A 23,030-nucleotide genomic window follows, 5' to 3' on the forward strand; every position below is an offset into this window, starting at 1 on the left:
ATCAAATGCTTGATGCCAGTTCTGCCACTTAATCTTTTTAAGACTATGGACAGGTTTCTCCATATCTCTGAGCTTTAGTTTCCTCACCTGTAAAATACTGGGGAAAAACTGGGTCCTCCTCACCCCGTTGCTATCAGGATTTCCTGAGAGAGCATATGGAAAAGTCTTAGCATATATTAACGTCTGTCACATAATACTCTATTTTGCCGTGTATAATGCACACTTTTTGCCCACATCTTTGAGGGAAAAATAAGGATGTGCATTATACATGGGTGTAATGATTACACCCCATGGGTATAATAATCCCATGTACAATGTGCACAAAAACATGGGTGTGCATTATACACAGCAAAATAACGATATGTGGTATATAAAATATGAAATTTTTCATATATTTATGCCTTTTATATGAAAGCTAAATACAGCAGAACTGGTATTTGTTCATTAACAATAGAAGATAATGTTTTCCTGTTTGATCGATGACAAAACTGAGTTTCAAAGACTTGAAATGTTTTTCTCACAACTATTAAAAGGCTAATCCATAATTCAAACGCAAGTATATCTGATTCTAAATTCCATGGTGTTTCCGCTTCATTGTACTTCTTTCCTATAAAGGGAAACTAATATTTCCTAAATCATAATATTGTTGTGAGCATTGAATGACATAAATATAAAGTGCATAGCGTATGGCAGGTACTCAATAAATGATTCCTTTTCCTCCCTCCCTAGGGAAGAAATATTTGTTGCTCCTTGGTTTAGTCCCAGCATTACCAGCCAAGTGCCTTAAGCACCGTAGGAGGAGGAAATCAGCCTAATGGGTTGAATTTCAGTCAGGCATTTTGGTTTCTGTACTCAGTCAAGCTCTTCTTAAACTACTGCTCTGCTCTTCTCTTTCAACAATCAAGGCTCCTTCATTTGGTAATAACTATGTATGGTGCCAGGTGGGTACTGGAAACAATCAGGGGGGGGACACTTTATAAAGTATATGATTACCTAACCACTATGCTGTACACCTGGAACTAATACCAAATAATACTGAATGTGAACTGTAATTGAAAACAAATTTTTTAAAGGATCATTCATTGTATTCACATAGAATGATTTCAAAAGCCCACGGTAGGAAAAATGCTCTTCTATTGCTCCTGCACGGCAATAACCAAGTTCTCATAATTTCCACAAGAAGGGGAGGAACGCAATTTCATTTCAGCCTCTCCTCCCATTATTAGGTGGGTATTTTGATCGTTCTGATGACTCAACAGGGAATATCTCTGATATACAAGGTGGGCATTCCTCATCTTCTTCATGACTCCTCCCAAAACCTAGGCCTGCAGCCTCAAAGAACTCCATAGGATGCTTGATAGCATTTAGGGATGGGGATAGGATGGAGGGGATGGGCTGCTAATAGTGAGAAAGGTAAGCTGCCCTACAAGGGATCAAAATTGTCAAAGGCACTTTGTAGCGCCAATTTGGGATAATTACGTTGCAATAGATATCTCAGCTCCTTTATTTAGCTTCTAATGGGATATGGTTAAGGCAAGGCCACATCACGCAAAGCGTGGCACCTTGATAATTCTTCTGGCTACTATTGTTTATTTTTTATCTTTTATTTTTTCAAGACAGATCAATAAGCATGACAGAACTTCATGCATGAATTTCATGACAGGAATTGGTCAATTTTATGTTATCATTTAAGTGATTGTCTTTACTGCCCTTTTTTTAAAAAAATTTGAATCCTACTCTAAATTCAACCCATCATTTTTTTTTTCTGATTTGAAACTTAATCTGAGTTCATATCTGAGCTTACTCAAGCCCTCCTTGTCTGTCCCAGTACAAACTGCTATCTCTGTCCCTGAAACTGCTCATCTTCATTGTTCATTTACTTATTGCACTGCACTGTTAATATATGCAAACATAAGCTTCATAAATCTAGACACTCACATGGTCTTATTTTAGACAGATGTCACATGCAGGCAAACAATAGTCAGAAGAAAATTAAGTAAGCATGTACTTAAATTTCTCAAAAATATAGAAGCAGATATAAAAATCTATAGCAACATTTATTATAACATTTCTTTCTCAGTTTTCTGGCTCCTCAAAATGCCTAAGAAACCCAGCACGCCTCATCACTGTCCCTTACTTCAGTCACTTCTTTCTCTGACCATTGCACATGTTCCAAAAAGATGCACACTCCTAACAGGGAATTCTCAAAACAGTTAGCAGTCCCTTTGAGAAGAGTAAGATGTCTCCTGTTCTTGTTTTTCCTGTTATTGTCAGCTGAGAGGGCCCCTGTCATTTCCTCACTCCCAATTCCACAGGGATTTGGGAATTTAAAATGTCATTTCTTTGTTAATGATCTCATTAGATATGTACAATCATTTTTATATGTATAGATTCTCCCACAACTAGGTTTGAAGGTCTTTAGAAACAGGAGCTAATTATCATTCATCCCTATAGCTCTTTTTCTTCTGCCCTCTTATTTTCTAACATCGTGTCTTGAATTTTTAGCACTTTGTAGCTTAAGCACTCAGTGATCATTTGTTGGAATGTAGAACAAACTGTATGAATCATCTGAAGTTATTGTACTATAAGACATAACAATAGAAACCTAAATAGACTATGATGAATCATGACTTTTTCTTTACTCTTTGGAATAGTTTATTGATATTAATTCTCTTGCTTGGATTGTCAAGTTTTAAGAATTCCAGCTTCTAATAATGTTATCATTTCATCAAGCTTATCATTCTCAGCTGGTATTCTATTAAGCTGATATGAATGGGCTACTGTTTATGAGATAAGATTATTCACTTTAATGTCTAGAAAAAGCGAGAGTGATGAATACACAAATTCTACCATTGAGAAGATAAGCTGTAGTTTTTCATTCTCCACCATATCTATGTACCTTTTTTGGCACAAGACAATGACATTAAGCTTTCTGTTTATCAAGTGGAAGACTATGGAATTAAAACAAACAATTACCTTTTTGATCAAAATACACATTATAACCATTTGGCTAGTATTTAATACATTTCATTTTAAAACTATAAATTAGTGTTTTTTAATTAGTACTTGACCACTAATCTTTTTAAAAATCAAATGTGAGTACTGAGTTCACACCACAGATAATGGTATATACATACACATAAAGGTTTTGCTTATATTTTAGGAGATTCAAATATCTCTGGGCTTTAGGTTAAAACTTTTTCTCCAAGTAAACTTATAGACCAAGTTATACAAAACTATAACTAAATTGACTTATAGACTGTGTTGCAGGAACAAAAGTGTGTTGAAATCACGTTTAGATTGACATGGTTTTACTAATAGTGATGTGAGGCTTTACTGAATCTTAAATATCTTTATCTTTAAGAATAATATTCGTTACTTATGATACTTCAGTTACTAATTTCCGAAGCCCCTTTGAAGGAGAATGATGTTGATCAGTTCTACCGTATGATGAATATCTAAATGTATATACTCTCAGTCACCTCTTTCTTCTTTTTATATATTCAGTTTTCTGTTTTGGAAGAAAAAACATTATTTGTATGCAAGTGCATGTACTATTTAATATTATATGGTCAACATAATCTAACTTTACACTAATCATGTTTGTAGGTTCTGAGGAAATACTTGCTACTAAAGTGTTAAAATACTGAATAAGATCTAGTTACTACTATCTTGGGAATCTAATCTCTCCCAATAGTATTTCAGGGAAGTTGATTCTTTTAAGCTGTTGGACAGACCAGAGTTGCATAGGCATACCTGCAGGTGTTTGGGACGGAATGGAGAGGACCAAACCATGCTTTCTCCTTGTTCCGAATGATCTCCCTTATCTATGTTTGGTATAAAGCATATTGCCGACATAAAAGGCACTACATAAATGTTATTTCATTCCCCCACTACCTTTTGTCATTTCTTCCTTCTACTATGTTCTTGCTTCCTCTTCTCTTTCATGAAAGAAAATACAAATTTCTATCAGAAAAAGTGTATCTGACTATTCTAATGTGATAAAGTTCAGCAGAAAATTACACAACTTGTTTCTTAATTATTTTCCATGATTTACTAAAAATATAAGATGGGAATTTGGGAGAATCTGTGTGTGGAGGCATAATCACATGCATCAAAGCAGTTGATTTCAAGAGATTAAGAATAACTTGTGCGGAGATAAAAAAAGAATCAGGACAATATGATAGACTGTAACCAAAAGTGGAAAAAACTGTAAAAGAAATAGCTTTAGAGGTCTCAAATCTGCTTTCAAAATGCTGGGATCTAGTTTTCGTAAATTAGAGTTCTCAGTAAATGTAGGACAAGTCCCAGCTGTACCATAGCATTAACATTAAATCTAAGACATATCTTGCGTCTACTTTTCCCTTGAATCCCCAGAGATTACAAAGGAGAGAGTGGGTCAAAATAAATTCTCCTACCACTTCCTCTTCCCCAATAAGCAGGTCTCACCTGTTGTATTTCCATTTTGAGACATGTAGACATCTGAGGGAGATCATTTAAAGAGAAATTACTCAATCCATCTGCTCTGGGTTTTCCAAAATTACAGAGGTTATTTCAGTATCATTAAATTTGCTAAGCATATACAATAAAATCTGGAGAACTGTGACTCATTAGTGAAGCGATCCACTAATGTGCACTTTGATGCCATAAATGTAAAATGCAGCTTCTCAATTTCTTCAAGGATTTGTATCCCATTTTCTTGACATGACTGAATCCTGGCCCTTCTTTAAAGATATGATTTTCCAGAAACACCTCAAGTTCTTCAGAAAATCAGTATTATTGATAAAACTCCGGAAACATTGACAAAAATAAAAACACAGAGACATACACCACCAATATCAGGAACGAAACTATGGAACCTGCAGTCAGTAACAAGATAATAAGGACATACTATGAACAACTTTGCCTGGAAGTGGACCAATTTCTTGAAACCCAAAACTACAAAACTTAAGCAAGATGAAATAAACCTTACCTGAATAACTCTACAACCATTGCAAATTTGAATGTAACTAAAAAACTCTGAAAAAAGAAATCATTGTAGTATTACTCCAAATACTTACTTTTATATTATTATTAAAAGTTATTAACAATAATTTTAGTGATACAGAAATCAACTACATATACTAAAAATTAACATGCAGAAACTAAAATGTAACACACAAAACCATTAACTTCAAAGAAAATTGATTACATAGGTTAGGAATACACATAACCAAATATGTATAGGATTTATATGTTGAAATTTACAAAATAATGATGAAGAAATGAAAGCCCTAAAGAAATGGAAAGACATACCTTGGTTATGGATTAGGATACTCAGAATAGTAAAGATCTCATTTCTTCTCAATTGGATCTATAGATTTAATACAATTAATTAAAACTCCAACAAGAATCTTTGTAGACATAGAAACTTTATTTCAAAATTTAGGTGGAAATTCACAGGCACTAGAGTAGATGAAAATTATGAAAAAGAAGCATAAAGTTAGAGTAATCACACTACCTGATATTAAGACTTACTTTATAGCTACGGAAATGAAGACTTAGTGATATTAGCAGGAGGACAGACATATAGGTCAATGGGACTGCGTAAAGAACCAGGAAATGGACCCGTGCCAGTCTGCCCAACTGATTTTTTTGCCAAGATGCAAGATCAGTTCAATGGAGGAAGGAGAGCGTTTTCAACAAATCGTGATGGAGCAGGTGGATGTCCAAAGGCAAAACAGGATGTACTTTGACCTAGACTTCACACTTACCACACAAATTCACAGATATGAAGTACATCATTTTTCTCTCTCATACATAAATCATATCCATATTGTCTATTTCTCTGACAGCCAATGTGGTAGACACTTGCTACTGAGCATGTGAAATGTACCTAGCATGAATTAAGATGCACTGTAAATGTAAAACACACACTGGAATTTGAAGACTTAGCATAAAGAAAGAGGAAATATGTCATTAATAATTTTATATTGAAATAAAATGTGGAATGTTTGATTAAACAAAAAATATCATTAAACTTGATTTTACCTATTTTATATTTAAATTTATATATTAAAATTTTAAAATTACACATATGGCTTGCATTATATTTCTATTGGCTGGAGCTAATTTAATCTATAATTTCCAGTTTCAGTTTCTTTATATTTGAATGAGAATTAAAGGACACCTGTGATGCCTTCTGCATAAATAACTAAAGATTTTTATTATTTTTAATAAATTTTTACATTAGTCTGGGCAAATACTTGAATCTCTTTTGTAACCATATTTATTATTTCTAAAACATTGAAGTTAGTTTTTGCATAAACAAAAATACTTTGTAGTTACATGTTTTTAAGCAGTAAGTATAGAGTAGAATTGATTCTAATTATTTGGGGATTACAAGGCCCTTTGCTTTGAGAAACTTATATTTGTCAGCTGATAATCTTTATTTAATTCATATAACTATAAAAATAATTATAACTGGCTTAATTAAATCGGCTCAGGTACATGTTCAACAAGTGAGAACAGAACCTGCGTTGTGCCTACCAGAGAATTCGGTATTATCTGAATGAATCCATCTTACCTTAGGCATTAGCCAGTGGGCCTTCTAGAAGCAATGCAGTGTTTATTAATCTAAAATGTTGGCTAAGTAGACATTGGTTACGTGGGGGTCAGGGCAGAGATCCTTGTCTGTACTTTGTCTTATTGGTATTATTTCAGACTCCCCAAATTCTGGATTCATCAAGAGTTTTCATTACTCATTGGCACATATGTCAGTAATTGGTAAATCATAAGAAGCAAATAAATCATATGATGAATAACATACTTTGGGAAAATATGTTCAGTCAGCATCACAGTTCAAGCCAGATCCCTTAATACTATCAATCTTGACAATTGACTTTAATCTCTAATCAGGATATCTGGACATCACCTGGAAGTAAGTGCCCATGTCTGTTTAGTCCTTCAAAGAGAACACTTGAAATTGGTTTATACTCTCATCTAGACATTTTTGTTGCTATTTAGAAATATACTTAATGCGATCCGCAGACCGAATTCAGAAGGAAAGTAAACTGTCATCCAAAGATTGTTAACACCATCAATAAATTGGTAGCTTTAGGGTATAGAGAGTACTTGTATTGTTTCAGTGGCCCTAGTGTCCAGTAAATTTACTCCAGTAAATAGTAACTAAAGCAGTTTTCTTGACAGTTACATTTTCTTGCCATTGATTTTTGTAAATGTATGGCATTTAGGATTCTGGGAGAGCTTTAAGCAAGCCTGAGTTCAGCTGAAATGATATGAATGGTGATTTGCTTTTTCTGTTCATTAGATAATATAAGCATTTATGTAATTAGGAGGCTCCAGTAATGTTAAAGGTAGATCGAATGAAAAACAAATGTTCAAAAGCCTTTCTATGAATGCAAGAGAATCAATAGAGACTGAAAAAAAAAATGTCTTACAGAGAGTTGAGAAGAATCCATCTTATTTGGAAATTCAAAGAATATTCAGGCATTTCTGTGGTCTTTGCCAGTTTTATCATTTATATAATAACCCCTTTTCTCTACTGCCTTTTATTTGAAATCCGCAGCCCAGAAATTGTTTATATTTCACTTAGGACCTACCTTCATGCCTTACCATTGATTTTTGTCTCCATTACCATCAAAATTTTTTTCCATCAGTAATGCTCAATGACCCCTGTCACATTCAAGGCATTATCAATACATCTCAATGTATGATGTTTGATCCTGTAACTTTTTCAGCAATTTTGATTATTTTTGTTTTCCATGGTTCTTTTCTAGCTTCCATTTACCTGTTTAGCCTTCCTCAAAAGGGCTCACATTGTTCCTCTCCAACATGTTTACTTACCTTGATGTTTCCAAATACAGTCAATTTAAACTGCTCTTAAGACCTCAGTTACTTGAATTTAAATTATAAGAATGAACTATATATTAAGAACTTTCTGGGATTTGACTTCAAATCCAACATTCAGGGCCTGGCTTCTGACCCAAAGATCAACCAAACACCTGAGTCCTCTACAGTACCATAAAGTGAGAAATGAAGGTCAAAAGTAAGTGTTCCAGGGTCCCTAAATTCCTTTTCATATTAAAAAATACTCAGTGAATAAAGTTATTCATATTTCTATTCAATAATATTTTGACAGTAACTGCCACATTGTATGTATGTTTGCCTTTAACCATAAGTGTAGCCTGACTTAATCAATTTCACATCACTACATTTCATGGAACCCTGAAAAGTTAGACATAAAACATTTATATACCTAAGCACACGTATAAACATGCTCCTTTTCCCCTCTCAATCTTATTATTTTAGAGTTTCAGTGTAGCCCTGGTCTCACATTACAAAACAGAATGAGTGCTATTTGTTTGCCTGTCAAATTATTTATATCAAGCCAGAATTGGTGCTTGCTTTGTGCCAGACGCTGTTCTAAGCTCTTGTAAATATGAATTCATTTAATCCTCAGAAAACCTTTAAAAGATACACAATATTATTCTCACTTTACAGGCAGAGAAATTAAGACACTGGATGATCAGTGAACATGCTCCAGGTCACACCACTCATAAGTGGTAAATGAAAACCAACCCTGACCCATCTTGTTTCCAAGTCCAACTCTTTGGCTCTGCTATTTCCATACATGGTGCTTCTAGGAGAAATTTTGGTCCCCTGTGCTTGAAGATAAATACAAGAATGAGCAAAAGAGGGTCTACAGTTGTTCACATGAAAAAAGACATGCAGGTTATGATTACTACAATAGCTTTATTAACTGTGTGTTTCACATGCTCACAACTGTAAATCTACTTTTGCCCACTCTGTATAATAAGTAAACAATCTTAGTTCACTATACTCCAACTTTATCCCAAAATTACTTGTGCAAGCGAAGCACATTTAAACAGGTTTTCATTATACAGTTATTCTTCTGAGTAGAAATTGTCCCTAAAATACAGACAAAAAAGAAATTGTATTTAAGATGAAGTTAAAAAAGTGTTTCTGGATGAGAGATGTATGAGAATGCAGGATTCAATTTTGTAAACTTTCCTGTAAGTCTCAATTTGTTTTAAAATATAAAGTTGAGGATATTTTACAGTGTTATTAACCAAATTGAAGAATATCAATTAGAGCAACTCAGCACAGAAATTCAAGGGCACTCCATTCACGTTATACTCAATGGTAGTGGTGCTCCCTGAAGCTGGGCAGTGAGGAAGATCTAAGATTAAGTTATTTCATCGACATTAAAAGCCATAGAAGAGTTACAATAGGAAAGCAAAACGAACAAAAGACAGTAATTTGGATTATCTCTCAGCCCTCATAGCATTTTTAATGTCTTTCAGCAGAAAGTATTTAAGCATTGTTTCCTATCACAGTAAGAAGGCTCCAGACCTCTCAGAAATGTCATTTGTTAATATTGCCAATACCTGATAGGAGGGCAGAGATGTTAGTCCCATTCACAGATGCAATCCCAGAACCAAGGCAAAACCTGGTCCACAGTGGGTACTTAATTTGTGGAATAGATAAGCAGATCAGTGAATAATGGATGGTTGGTGTTGGTGCTTTTTCTTCTTTAAACCACTTTCCAATGTGCTAATATTCCATTAATAACATTCCTCATTTATTTGAGTAGAAATTAATCTTTTTATTTGAAGGAATAGTAAAACGCAGCCTAGAATGTTTCAGTGACTTGTCTGAGTTCACCCAATGAATATATGTGTATACACACAACTATATTTATATATATACTTTATTTGAGTGTGTGCAATAAATAAATAAAATAAATATAATAATAAAGCCCAGCGAAGAGGTTTTTTTTCCCCCAGGGGTTATCAAATTACTTTATTTGAAGGAATGCTACTAATGAGAGACATACATGGATGATTTGGTACAAGTTATAGAAAAGGTGAAGGTCACTTTGACAAGCACGTACTGCTCTGGTGACCAGGGAAGTGCCCTGTGGCTGTGGGAAGGGACCATGAGGCTGAGCTCTCTGGACTGTCTCTTTGACAAAGCATGCTTGTCAAAGGGATCCACTGCCATGCCAGACTCAGGGGCCCCCAGCCTGCGCAAGCTGGCAACGTGGTCACCCAGTGCTTTGACGGATTTCGCCTGTTCATCCAGGGAGTGAGTCTCAATAAAGTCACACAAACGAGGGACATTTTTATCAGTGCCAGTTTGGGAAAGTCCTGTAGTGACTGATTCACACTTTTTTCCCAAGTGCAATGCACACGCCATTGCATTCAGCCCACTCTCCCAGCCATCACGGTCTGGTGTCTTGATATCCTGAAGGAAGATTTGGCCACCTCTGTAGTTCTGCAACTTCATCAGTTTCTCAGCATGATCCCTCTCCTCATGAGATTGGTGAAGAAAATATTTGCCAAAGTTCTGCAAAGCCACATCTCCGCCGTCAAAGTAGTAAGACGTGGAGAGGTAGACATAGGAAGCATAGAGCTCCAGGTTGATCTGGCAGTTGACAGCGGCCTGTGAGTCCTGGTGGCAATTGTGGCACACCTGTAAGGTGGACACAGTCGTCATGATAGGCAGCTGAGAACCAGAGGCTTCACAGCACTGGAGCAGTGGCAGGGACCTTGGGCCATCCACGGGGCTCTGTGAGGAGGTGGCAGGATGGATCTGGGAGGCTGCCTGGGATGGGGGTGGAGAGCCAGGTTTGTTCAAACACTGTTGAAAGCAGGAAACCACAGCGACTCTCAGTGAAGACTGTCAGCAAAGAGTTCTGTTCCAAGGTTCTTCGCACTATAGTACATTTGAACTGAAAAGAGGAGAAAGCATAGAAGAGGGCAATTTATTTAAAAGAGACAGAAATGGGGAGCAGTTGAGATCTTGCAAGGGCTTGCTCCCTGGCATATGTCATCAATTTGGCTCAAATAAACTCTTATAAAAATTCAAAAAAATAAGGAATGAAACATGAATGTACAAACCGGGGAACACACTTTTCTAGATACATATTCCATAAAACCTAAGAAGATGGAAGGTAAATTCGCTGAAAGTTTTAATAAAATGGTGACCTGAAAACTTCATAAATCAAAATAAGCCTGTGTTTTCAAAATTTAGAATTTGGATTGACTTCATATAGAAGAAATTATGCTCTGTTGTTTTATTAGAAGTTTTCATGTACTTTAAGAGTAAGCTCTATTTGTAATGGGAAATATTTACAAATTTACCTCCATTTTTTTAAAGAAATATCCTCTGCTAATCTCTCATTTCTCATACATCCTATTTCATTTTTAATTTCCCCCAAACTTATCTTTCCTGTTAAATTATTCCTTTCCCTTTCTCAGTGATGACTGTTAATAATAATGTAATGATTTGTTTCCTTCTAACATCCAGACTATCTAGTCTATATCAATCACTCCATCGCATTTTTAAAATCTGGAGTCCACTGCTGAGATCTCTCTTGCCCGGTATCTTAACCGTCTCCCGATTCAGACACTAAGCATCTTACATTCCTTCACCATCCTTTCCAGTCAGTTCAGAAAGCTGCCCTTAATCTCCTATTCTGTTGCTAAAACAACGCCATTAATCACTTTCAGTTACCTTCCTTTCTTCCTATAAATCAAAACCTCAGAGTTTATCTTATCCTCAATTTCTGCAATGCTGCAGCTTTTTCGGCTTGACTTTTCACACCATATCATCCTGTCCTGTGCGTTTTCTTTTCATTACTCTTTTTACTTGATGCTTTTGTTTTCTTCTCTTGCTATGACTACCTTTATTCTATTTTCTATGCATGAAACAGCTTTGCTAATTACCAAATCTTCCCTTTTCTTGTTTTTTCATTACTCATTTTGTTCAGGTACTTATTTTAGGTGTTTTTTGAGATATATGAGGTCTGTCTGGAAAAAGTCAAGCCATTGTTAATATAATGAGAATGGTTTGCGTGATGTCACCTGGCAGCCAAGGAGAGTGGACTGGAATGCGCATGTGTGAACAATGATGACTTCACTGTACTTGTCAGTGGGGGTGGTAGACACGGTTGAGTGAGCGTGTGTGCTGTGTGGCCATCACATTCAAAATGACTGAACGGAACGAGTCTGCTTCACATTTTGCATTAAGCTTGGACATTCCTCCATGGAGACTATTTGGATGACTCAGAAGGCCACAGCTGTGGGCAGCTGGTGATTGGCAGCTTCATCATGACAACTCACCCATTCATGTGTCATGTCTTGTGCAGAGTTTTTTGGCCAAACATGAAATCACCCAGGTGACTCAGCCCCTCTACAGCCCAGATTTTCTGCCCTGTGACTTCTGGCTTTTCCCAAAACTAAAATCACCTTTGAAAGGGAGGAGATTTCAGACCATTGATGAGATTCAGGAAAATATGATGGGACAGCTGATGGCGACTGGGAAAACTGTGTGAGGTCCCAAGGTGCCTTCTTTGAAGGGGACTGAGGCATCCGTGTCCTATGTGTAACATTTCTTGTATCTTGTATCATCTTCAATAAATGTCTCAATTTTTCATAGTACATGGAGGGATACTTTCTGGACAGACCTCGTACAACACTATGTTATTTTTAGGTGTCCAACATAATGATTCAATTTGCATATATGGCAAAACGCTCACCACAATAAGTCTAATTATCATCTGTCACCATAATGTGTTCCAACATTTTTTTTCCATGTGATGAAAAGTTTTAAGGTATACTCTCAGCAACTTTCATATATGCAATACAGTATTATTAACTATAGTCTCCATACTGTTCTCTGGTAGTTATTTTAGCATGTTTTTGTAAGTAACTATCTAGAGGAAATGAGGTTCAAAAAAGAACATAGATGTATTGTGATCCTATATTGTCCCTCAGTCGAGAAATATTTCATTCCCAAACTTTATTCTTTACCTTTCTCTAACTGCATCTTCTTCATACTTCCTTTTCTTGTTTATAGTCTAAATGTATCTCTGTCTAATTCAGGTGGGATAGTTGGAATTATTCATCATTTGGTTAATAGTTATGAATCACAGTTACTAAAGATAGACATGCATAATCAAAAATGCTACAAGAAGGTGGCTAGCATTGTTCCCGCACTGTTAACATTTTCTCAAACCCCAAATATAGTCATTGATGGATGTTCTTGTTCTAAAACTAGACAGAAATCAAAGGGGATCTGTTTCTGTTGCAGAAGTTGAAGGAATTTTCCCCCGAACTTGTTATTCACACCTCCAATTATGAACTTGTATCACAGAAAGAAAATTGTGAGTTTTATCATGGAATGCTGAAACCCAAACTGACATGTAGGAGGAGGAACAGAAGTTCTGTGGGTTTGCTGGGATGCTAAGGACATGCTGTCTTGAGAATTACTTATCAAATCCAGTGAGTTCATTAGGATGAAGCAGAAAACTATACATTACTAATGAAATGCAAATTTAGTCCCTGAGCTTAATTTCCTTAGAGCTCAAAATTTGCGGATTTAAGCCATCATTTCTCGAAATTTCCTAATACCACATTAAAAAGATATTTAATGTGTTTTTCATGTAGCAAGGTCTGGGAGCCAAAAAGGAAAAAGGAAAGAAAGCAAAACAAAGAGTAACCTCAAGTGCCAACTCTAATTAATTGGTAATATCTTCTTGAACTGAAATGTTGAGAAGAGCCCATCTGGACTCGGTAGGCAAGTGCAATGATCTATTAGGCATGCTTTGCTGTCAAGCCCAGGAGAAGAAAAAGGGCAAGATTCTGAGTATCTGCGGACCCTGTTGTGACAGAACAGTTTAGCACATAAGGTTTGCATTCGAGCCCTGCAAATTATTAATTAGGCCTTTTATCTTCTGACCTAATCGACCTTATTTTTGATACCTGATAAAGGTATACTGTGAAAATAGTACAGTGATAATTACCCCTAAAAAGAGTTTATACCTCTAAGTTACAGATACATGATACTTCTGTAACTCTGCTTGTTGGTTTTTAGAAAATAAGCCGGGGGCTGGTTTACAAACCACTGTATCACTAGGTTTTTATCATGCATCCTTATTATCGGTCATCGAAAGGTGAATTTATTGATCTCTAAATTGGTAAAGGATAAAGACCGATGATTTCAATTAAAGTCCTATCTTTACCAAGTAAATGAAACTTAAATTACAAAGTTTCCAAAGATAGTTTAAAGCTTAGAAATAACCAGGTTTCTTTAAATTTAGAATATTTTTTTTCTAGCAGGTGCAAATGAATTTTGCACGTGTCTTTTCCTACTTTTGTGAGAAAATTGCTTTGTGCATCAACTGACCACTTGTGGGTGCGTGTGCAGACTACTTGGTCTTAACTTCATTTACTTTAACAATCCTTAAGGGCATGAATCAACCTTATTCTCTAATAATTTGTCACTTTCAAGAGACAATATGACTTTTGAATTATTGTATGAAAATTCAATATGTAAAAATAAGCAGGAATAGTAGATACAGTCTTTGCTGGAGAACCATGTGGGGGGTGGGAAGGCATATGGGTTTCATTTTGGCAAACGAAGAAAAAAGTTATTAAGATATGCAATACAACAAAAAAGAACTTACGACGTGTAGCAACAGATTGGCTGTGGGTAGCAGAGGCTCATGAGAACTTGACAACAACTTTCTCAGTTTTTATCTTGGAAAACACATGAGTGGGTTGATCTGCACTTTGTACTTTGGAAGTTAAGAATGTTTTTACTTTGAAGAACTTTTCTTTTAACCTTCACTACATCACTCTTTAAATTACATGATCCCCTTATCATTATGAACAATGGGGGCGATGCAATACAAGCACATTTCTCCTAAAACCTGTACGCATTTTTAAAGGTTCTCTTCTTTGAAGAGGGCTTTTATAAACATCTATTCTACGATGATCTTGTTCCATCATTTTCATGTCTGTTAGTGGTCTGACAAATCGCAAAGTTTTATGGGAAGGTAGTCAGTGAAATAAGCCAGGCTGTGAAAGACAAATACCATACGATCTCACCTTTAAGTGGAACCTAATCAACAAAACAAACAAGCGAGCAAAATAGAACCAGAGACACAGAAATGAAGAACAAACGCAGTGACCAGAGGGAAGGGAGGAGGGGCATAACGGGGGGCGCGGGGAAAGAAGGGGAAGGCTTATCAGGGAGCAGGTATAAAGGGCCCGTAGACAAAGCCAATGGGGGGTAGGATTGAGGATGGGAGGTGGGGTGGGTGAGGTGGGGAGAGCGGTGGGGGGCAAATGGAGGCAACCGTACTTGAACAACAGTAAAACAAATTTTTTTTTTAAAAAGGAATGTTATGGGTTCCCTTTAAAATTGTATATTTTTGAATACATATTAAGTGCAGCCCAGGGAAGATGGAAACATCTGTTGCCTTCTGTGCACTGCAGAGTTCCAACAGAATTGGACTTTCTTTCAGTTTATTAGAGATTTTTTAAAATGTCAAACTTCAATCAATAGTTTATACTGTTGCTAGACTAACACAACAAATAATAACCAAATATTGTAGGTCATTCTTGGGAGCAGTGAAACTTATTATTATGGTACTAAAAAGTTTTGGAGCACAAACACATGACATATAAGCAGTGAAAAATTTACAGAAAGTTAAATGAGTGAGAATTTGAAAATGCCAAAAAGCAGCATAAAAACAGAGGGCTAAGTGGCTTAGATTTAGTCAACATAGAATAATACCCTTTATTTTTTTGGTCATGGCTCTAAAAGTATTCAAAACCAAACAATGTTTTTTTGTTTGTTTTCTGATTCCTGGGTTTTGGGGTTTTTTGTCCTGATTTGCTCCCACTATTCTGACTATGGTGCCCTGACTCTTCTAGTCCCTCAGACCCAAAATCTTTTAGTCAGTTTCAAATATTCTTCTTTCTGTTTCTTGTCAATTCCACATTTGACTTGTTACTAACATCTATTCCCTTTTTTCATATTCTAATTGATATTATCCTAGTCTAGGATTTCATCTCCATTTTCTTACTAATTATTTCTTTCCCTTTCAAAGTGTCCTGTAAGAGAACTCCTCTTAAAACATATTTGAATCATGTCTTAACTCTACTCTAAAGCCTTTATTGCATTGATTTCAACATATACTTGACAGCCAAGCTCCCTAATCATTTAATAACATGCTAATTATTAAAATAGTATTTGATATTTGAATGGCACTTCATTATTTTAAAGACTGCTTACATAGTTATCATATTGGACTTTCTACGAAACCTTGTGAGACAGGAAGGTTTGGTTTGTTTTTATTTAACCTATCTCTTACCAAGAGTAATGTAAGACTGAAATTTTGCAACTTACAAGTCCCAAATCTAGTAGCTATAGCTGTGGGATTGGAACTCATACTCTCACACTGTAAAACCATGTGTTTCCCAAAGTTGCTATACCCCCAACAACTTCCCTATTTACCTCTCATGCCCCAGATCACTCCCTTTTAGATGTCCCATCCAGACACTTGGGATGTCAAGGCCCATTTCCGTCTCTAATTCCTCCACGGTGAGACAAGAAACTTGAACGCTGATTTTGGAAATATGAATGGAAAATAACTTAGTACCTGAACAACTTCAGGGCAGCATAACAAGAGTGCTAGGAGTAAGTGTTGTTGAGTAAGGAAGCAAAGGAAGATACTTTGGGAAAAATTATGGAAAAGGAATAAATACCGAAGCCTTGTCAGATAAATTCTCTCCATGCTTGGCCATATTAATAGTAGACATCGAGTCCAGGATAGGTTTGGTGAGATGAAAAGGAGGAATAGTATGATCTGACAATGACGGATTAAAGGGTATCGTGGGAGGGATACATATTTTGGGAACAGCTTGAAGTCTGGTTGTCATTCATTAGTCATTTAAGCCTGGTTACCTTGTTAACCTTCTTAACCTCAGATTTCTCAATGATAAAATGGCAATAGATGTATCATTCTCTGGTTACTAAGATACTTATATAAGACAACGTATATAAAGCGTTTTAGGTGAAATAGGTAGTCATCAATAGGAAGCAGTTTTATTCTCCCTGGGCATTTGACTTTAGACAAGTGAGTTAACTTCTCAGGTCCTCAATTTATGGTTCCATAAAATGGGGAAAATAATAGTACCTAAACCTTGTAGGATTGTTGAGGATTAAAAGAGCCATCATACATTATGCCCTTAGAACGGTGCTTAATAAATGAAGTCAGTGATGTGGTCAGTTGATAAAGTCAAAGTTCTGTGTTGCTCTTAGGAAGGTTATTTAAATACACCAAGGCTCAAATTTGTATTCGTAGGATGAGGTCAGTAATTTTCCCTTTGAGGTCTTGCTTAAATATTAGCTGAGATATGTGAAATGCTTTATAAGCAATAAAATGCTATGGCAGTGCAAAGTATTCTGTAATATCAAATCTGTTACAACATTTCAGTGTGATAAAGTATTAGAATAAAAGAGAATCTTTAACATCAAGATTGGGAATTTAATTCATTTCTATCGTTCCATTCTCAACATGGGGAAAAAATATAAAAATTCTCAGTTTTGACTTTAAATTTTATTATACTCCCTTAAAGTTTACTAAAAATCTACCATCCCTGTGGGTTTATTATTAGATTCTCACTGGCAGGCAAGACAAATGTTGTCATCTAGATTTCACAGAAAGAGTGCTGTTTGTTGGAGATAGTAACCTCTTGCTATCTACTAAACTTCATTTGAGAGGAAAAGCTCCCCTTAATAAATGGGGTCATACCTTGGGACTATATTTAGGGTCTTCTTCAAAAGATCATACTTTCAGATCACTGCAGGACTTTGGCATCCTCTTTGAATTTTGTATAAGAGATTTCTGAATTTGAGTTTTTCTTACCACATTTGTTTGTTTGTATGTTATAATGGTCTGTGGTCAAGGATGCTTTATACTGTTGTGCTGTTTTTCAAAGCCCAGGCATGCTTGGCTGGGAGGCCCTGGGGAGAAGCAGGTGAAGAGATGAAGCTGAAATTCAGCCTTTCATAAAAGCATCCAAGTAATGCTCCCTCTCATGGAGCTGCAGGCACTACTACTGAAGAAGCAGGGCCTTCCTTCACATAAAGGTATAATCCGTGATCAGACTGGCCGTAGTAGCTGAGTGTACCCTGGTGGGTACCTTTTCTTTTCTTTCTTTTTTTTTAAGTTATGGGAATTTTCTCTATTTTTTTATTGTTGTTCAATTATAGTTCTCCCAATTTCTCCCCTATTTCTCTCCCCTGCCCCACCCACACACCCCTCTCTCAGTCAACCCCCACCCTGTTGTCCATGTCCATGGGTTCTTTATACACGTTCCTTGCCTAGACCCTTTCCCTTCTTTCCCCCCATGACCCTTCTCCCTCCTCCCCTCTGGTCACTGATGCCTTAGGTTCCATTTATAGGTGAGGTCATATGGCATTTGTCTTTTGCCATCTGGCCTATTTCACTTAGCATAATGCTCTCCAATTCCATCCATGCTTTCTTGAAGGGTAGGAGTTCCTTCTTTCTCTCTGCTGCGTAGTATTCCATTGTGTAAATGTACCACAGGTTTTTCATCCACTCATTTACTAATGGGCACTTGGGCTGTTTGCAGCACTTGGCTGTTGTAAATAGTGCTGCTATGAACAAAGGGGTGCCTAGGTTCTTTTGAATTGGTGTTTCAGGATTCTCGGGGTATAATCCCAGCGGTGGAATTGCTGGATCAAAAGGCAGTTCCATTTTTAGTTTTTTGAGTAAACTCCATAGTGTTTTCCACAGTGGCTGCACCGGTCTACATTCCCACCAACAGTGCACCAGGGTTCCCTTTTCTCCGCATCCTGGCCAGCACTTGTTGTTTGTAGATTTGTTTAGGATGGCCATTCTGACTGGTGTGAAGTGGTATCTCCTTGTGGTTTTAATTTGCATCTCTCTGATGGCTAGTGATGCTGAGCATCCTTTCATATGTCTCTGGGCCCCGTGTATGTCCTCCTTAGAGAAGTGTCTGTTCAGGTCCTTTGCCCATTTTTTAATTGGATTGTTCGTCTTCTTGGTGTTGAGTCGTATGAGTTCTCTATATATTTGTAATCATAACAGTCTGGTACTGGCATAAGAACAGACACATGAATCAATGGAACAGAATAGAGATCCCAGAAATAAATCCATGCCTCTGTGGTCAATTAACACTCGACAAAGGGGGCAGGAGCATAAAATGGAGTAAAAATAGCCTCTTCAATAAATGGTGCTGCGAGATCTGGGCATGTACATGCAAAAAAAAAAATGAAACTCAACCACCAACACCAGAATAAACTCAAGATAAATAGAAGACTTAAATATAAGTTGTGACACCATGAAATCCTAAAGGAAAGCAAAGGAAGTAAAATGTCAGCTAGCCCACGCAGCAATATCTTCATTGATATTTCTCCTAGGGCATGGGATATAAAGGAAAGAATAAACAAATGGGACTACATCAAATTAAAAAGCTTCTTCATGGCTAAAGAAAACATCAGCAAAATGAAAAGGGAATCAACCATATGGGAGAACATGTTTGCCAATGACACCTCGGACAGGGGTTTGATCACCTTCTCTCAAATTCTCCAAAGGTGCCTGATAGCCTAGAGGTGCGTCTGTCCTTGTCATTGTTGTCAATGTTTAATCAAAAGAAGATCATGAAGGTGATATGCACAGAAGTTAAAACTTTTTTCAGGAATCAGAAGTGAATGGTTCAGTCAAAGCATAAAAGATATTTCAAAGGCCGTGGCAGTAATAAGGTTTTAATATGGAATCTAGAGTTGGGAAAGTAGAATTGGAAAGGAGGAGGTCAGAGACCCTACTAACCACGTCAGCCCAAAGAGGGCATGGGTGGAAAAGTTAAATTTATGCGAAAGTCAGAGAAGCTGGCCGACTTAATCTGACCGTGAAAGAGCTGCTTGCGTGGAGTCACTGCTTTCGCAGGCCTGCCCCTCCGTCCCCAGTGGTGGGCTTGGGACCATTGTTGGTCAGACTCATCATCAGTCTCAGAGATAAGAAAGGGATCTGGGAAGCTAAACATGTGAAGTATGAACACTAAATAGGTAAAAAGTTGATTTTATTTTTTAAACTGTAATATAAAACAAGTACGGAACCGGGTGGCAGGGAGGCAGAGCAAACCTACTCTTTGGTCCATTTGAGTCGAAATAACAAAATACCATAGCGTGGGTGGCTTAAAACAACAGAATCTTATTTCTTACAGTTCTGGAGGCTGGAGACTCTGAGATTAAGGTACTGGCTGCTTCGGTGTCTGATGAGACCCTGCTTCTTAGTTCACAGACAGCTATCTTTTGTCTCATGGTCCTCATGTGATGGAAGAGAATGTTTTGGGGTGTCTTATAAGGGCACTCATCCCATTCACAAAGTCTCTGCCCTCGTGACTCCCTCACCTCGCAACGGCCCCACCTCCAAACACTGTTGTGTGAGGATTAGGTTTCAACATATGAAGGCTGCAGGGATACAAGCATTCTATCTGTAACACCCAGTGAGGTGCTGCTTATTCAGAATAAGAAGCTCAGACAGTTCTCATTGTAATGTTGAAAAAGTTACAGAACCTCACTGAACCTGAGTGTGTGAAGTGGGAATAATAAGAGTGTTATAAATATAGAGATAATATTTGTAAAATGTTTCATATATGGTGGGTGCCTCGTGAATGGTAACTATCAATTTAGGTTGTTATAATAAGTTATTGAAGAGTGAGCTTTATTGGAAAAGTGACTTCTATATTTTACGCATATGGGATATTGAAGTGGTAAATTTATCACTAATTTACATACTTTTGACACTTGCTTCCTGCAGTATTTTAAAATATTGACATAAGTAGATAATTCATCTCCTAAATCTAAGGGAGAATGTTGTCCTGATCGCTCAAGTGATATACCATAATTCATCTGACATTTAAAATGTCAGTTTGATTGAGAAATGAGAGTCCTAGGCAAATGAATGTGATTTCAGTGGAGTTTGGTTTATGCACAGAGCGAGCGAATGATGACTGAGTTCTAGGAACTCGATAGACCAGGGATAGGTCAATTCTTGGGGCCCTGGGGCACCAGGTTTGAGCAACTGGGGGTAGGGGTGGGGGTTATGCTACTTTGATCACCAACAGGTATGTTTCGTAACAGGTAATAGGTAGATATAGCTGATATTCTAGAGAGGTTGATGGACACCTTAGGCTTTGGGATGGTGGGTAGCATGAATACATAGAGCAAAGTGTCAGTTATCTCTTATAGCACAATAGCCAATAGAGGTTGAGAGTGGTGGTCTAGGAAGGTAAAATCCAGAAGTCAAAAGGACTCTTCCCAGTTAGGAGTTCAGGCCTGAGAGGACTAAAGAGGAAAACAACTTACTGGAGTACAAGTCAGAGAATGAGTCCTAAAGACCAAAGCAAGAACTTGGCTAGAAACCAGAGGCGCAGCAGGTTTCTGATGAAGCTGCCCATGCTGGGCATCTATTTCAGACTCGCTAAATCCCTCCAGTTCCTCTGGTCGGCACACTGCTAAGCTCAAAGGCTAGAGAGCTGCAGGATACATGAGACAAGCAAAAACTAATGCACCACAGAGCACTTAAAGCGTGAAATAAACATACAGTATTCTACATGTAAATGCAAGCATTGTCAGTGGTCAGCACAGAAGTGCACAGGCCGTCATTTTGTGTGAGGTCAAAAGGTAATGAGATTTTATTATCATGGTGATGCTTGATTTCAATGAGTTGCATTTGATTTCTCTGAACTTTTAGAGCTTTCTACTTCAACATGACCTCTCCTTCTGTCCAGCAAATCCATACCTGTTTACTCTTTGTTCTCTCTATACTTTTATCAGCTAGGTACGGCTTTTCATTCAATAAATATGTTTTGCTTTCTGGCTAAGATGGACATGAGAGTGGGAGGTGGGGTTGAAAATTGAGAGATGGGTAAGAGCCAGTTTATCGAGGACTGCATTACCCTAAGTACTGGGTTGCAAAGTGCACCTACAAAATTCATGTCCTTCTTAGACCTTCAAAAATGTGACCTTGTTTGGAAACAGGGTTGTTGCCGATGTAATTATTTAAAGTGGTACTATTCTGGTCCCTTCATCTAAAGTGACTAGTGCCCTTATAAGAGGAGAAGACATACAGAGGAGACAGAGGAAGAATGATGTGAGAAACAAAAGCAGAGACATGAGCGAGGTGTCTACAAGCGGAGGAACACGGACACATGCCAAGCATTGCTGGCCATACTGGAAGCTAAGAGAAAGACATGAACAGATTCTCTCCTACAGCTGTCAGCGAGCATGGCCCTCTCAACAGGCCAAAATCTTGATTCTGGATTTCTAGCCGCCCGCTCTGTGAGGGAATAAGTTTCTGTTGCTTTAATTACCTAGTTCGTTACAGCAGTCCCCCAAAACTAATATACCATGGAAAGGAATTTCAATGTTAATTTACCTATAAAAAGTGTTTAACTGCCAGAGCTACTTTTCCACTGGCTATCACTTGTATGTATTTTTTATCATATTACATGTCATTAAAGTAATAACTTCAAAAGACTTAAAAAAGGAAGTAATAATTCCTTGAAAGTATCCAAAAGTTCTGATTTGTGCCTCAGGCCAGTACCACTAAGGCATTTGATTGTGCCTCACAGTATCCTTCTTGCACTTAGAGAAGTGCCTCATCTCACTAGATTTCTTATTGGGTATTTGCTGAGTTACACTGTGGCTTGAAAGGGACAGATTAAGGCATATTAAGATATACTGTGGGAATAAATAGGTACGTGCTAAATAGGCAATTCTCTGTGTATTTTCATTTCTCTATCACCAAAATTATATTATTTATATTCATCGATTTTAAAATATCCATCTTTCCCCTCCCTTAAAAAAAATCTGGCTGCTTTATTGATCTCAAAAGTATAATCTCCCACAGTTAATCTTTGTGCCATTGTTTAAGGCTAAACGCAACTCTTCTATAATCCTGTTTAGCCTATACCATATGCATGGAAGTTCCATGTAAGCTCATTAACTACACTACCCTATTTTTTTTTCATTTTTGAATTATCAAAGTCCTAAAATATTCGATCCCTGGTGGAGCTATTTCTTGAGATGGGAAGTCTTAGCCACCAGAGCATACTCTGACAGCGATGTACGTATACTCCTTAGGTTTTCTGCCCATTAGG

At 37.1% G+C, this 23,030-nt stretch overlaps 2 protein-coding genes across 3 annotated transcripts in view; one reads left to right on the forward strand and one right to left on the reverse strand.

Annotated features, from left to right (window-relative positions):
- Window positions 1-23,030, forward strand: part of DMD (dystrophin) — a 1,878,371-nt gene that overhangs the window by 36,635 nt on the left and 1,818,706 nt on the right. The window lies entirely within an intron of this gene.
- Window positions 9,844-10,521, reverse strand: LOC129065022 (ferritin heavy chain-like). The gene has a single exon (XM_054566311.1). It carries the CDS (start codon window positions 10,519-10,521, stop codon window positions 9,844-9,846), a length of 678 nt encoding a protein of 225 aa, XP_054422286.1.

Source organism: Pteronotus mesoamericanus, unplaced genomic scaffold (assembly GCF_021234165.1).
Source record: "Pteronotus mesoamericanus isolate MK-2021 breed Mesoamerican mustached bat unplaced genomic scaffold, CSHL_Meso_final contig_173, whole genome shotgun sequence".
Lineage (NCBI taxonomy): Eukaryota > Metazoa > Chordata > Mammalia > Chiroptera > Mormoopidae > Pteronotus > Pteronotus mesoamericanus.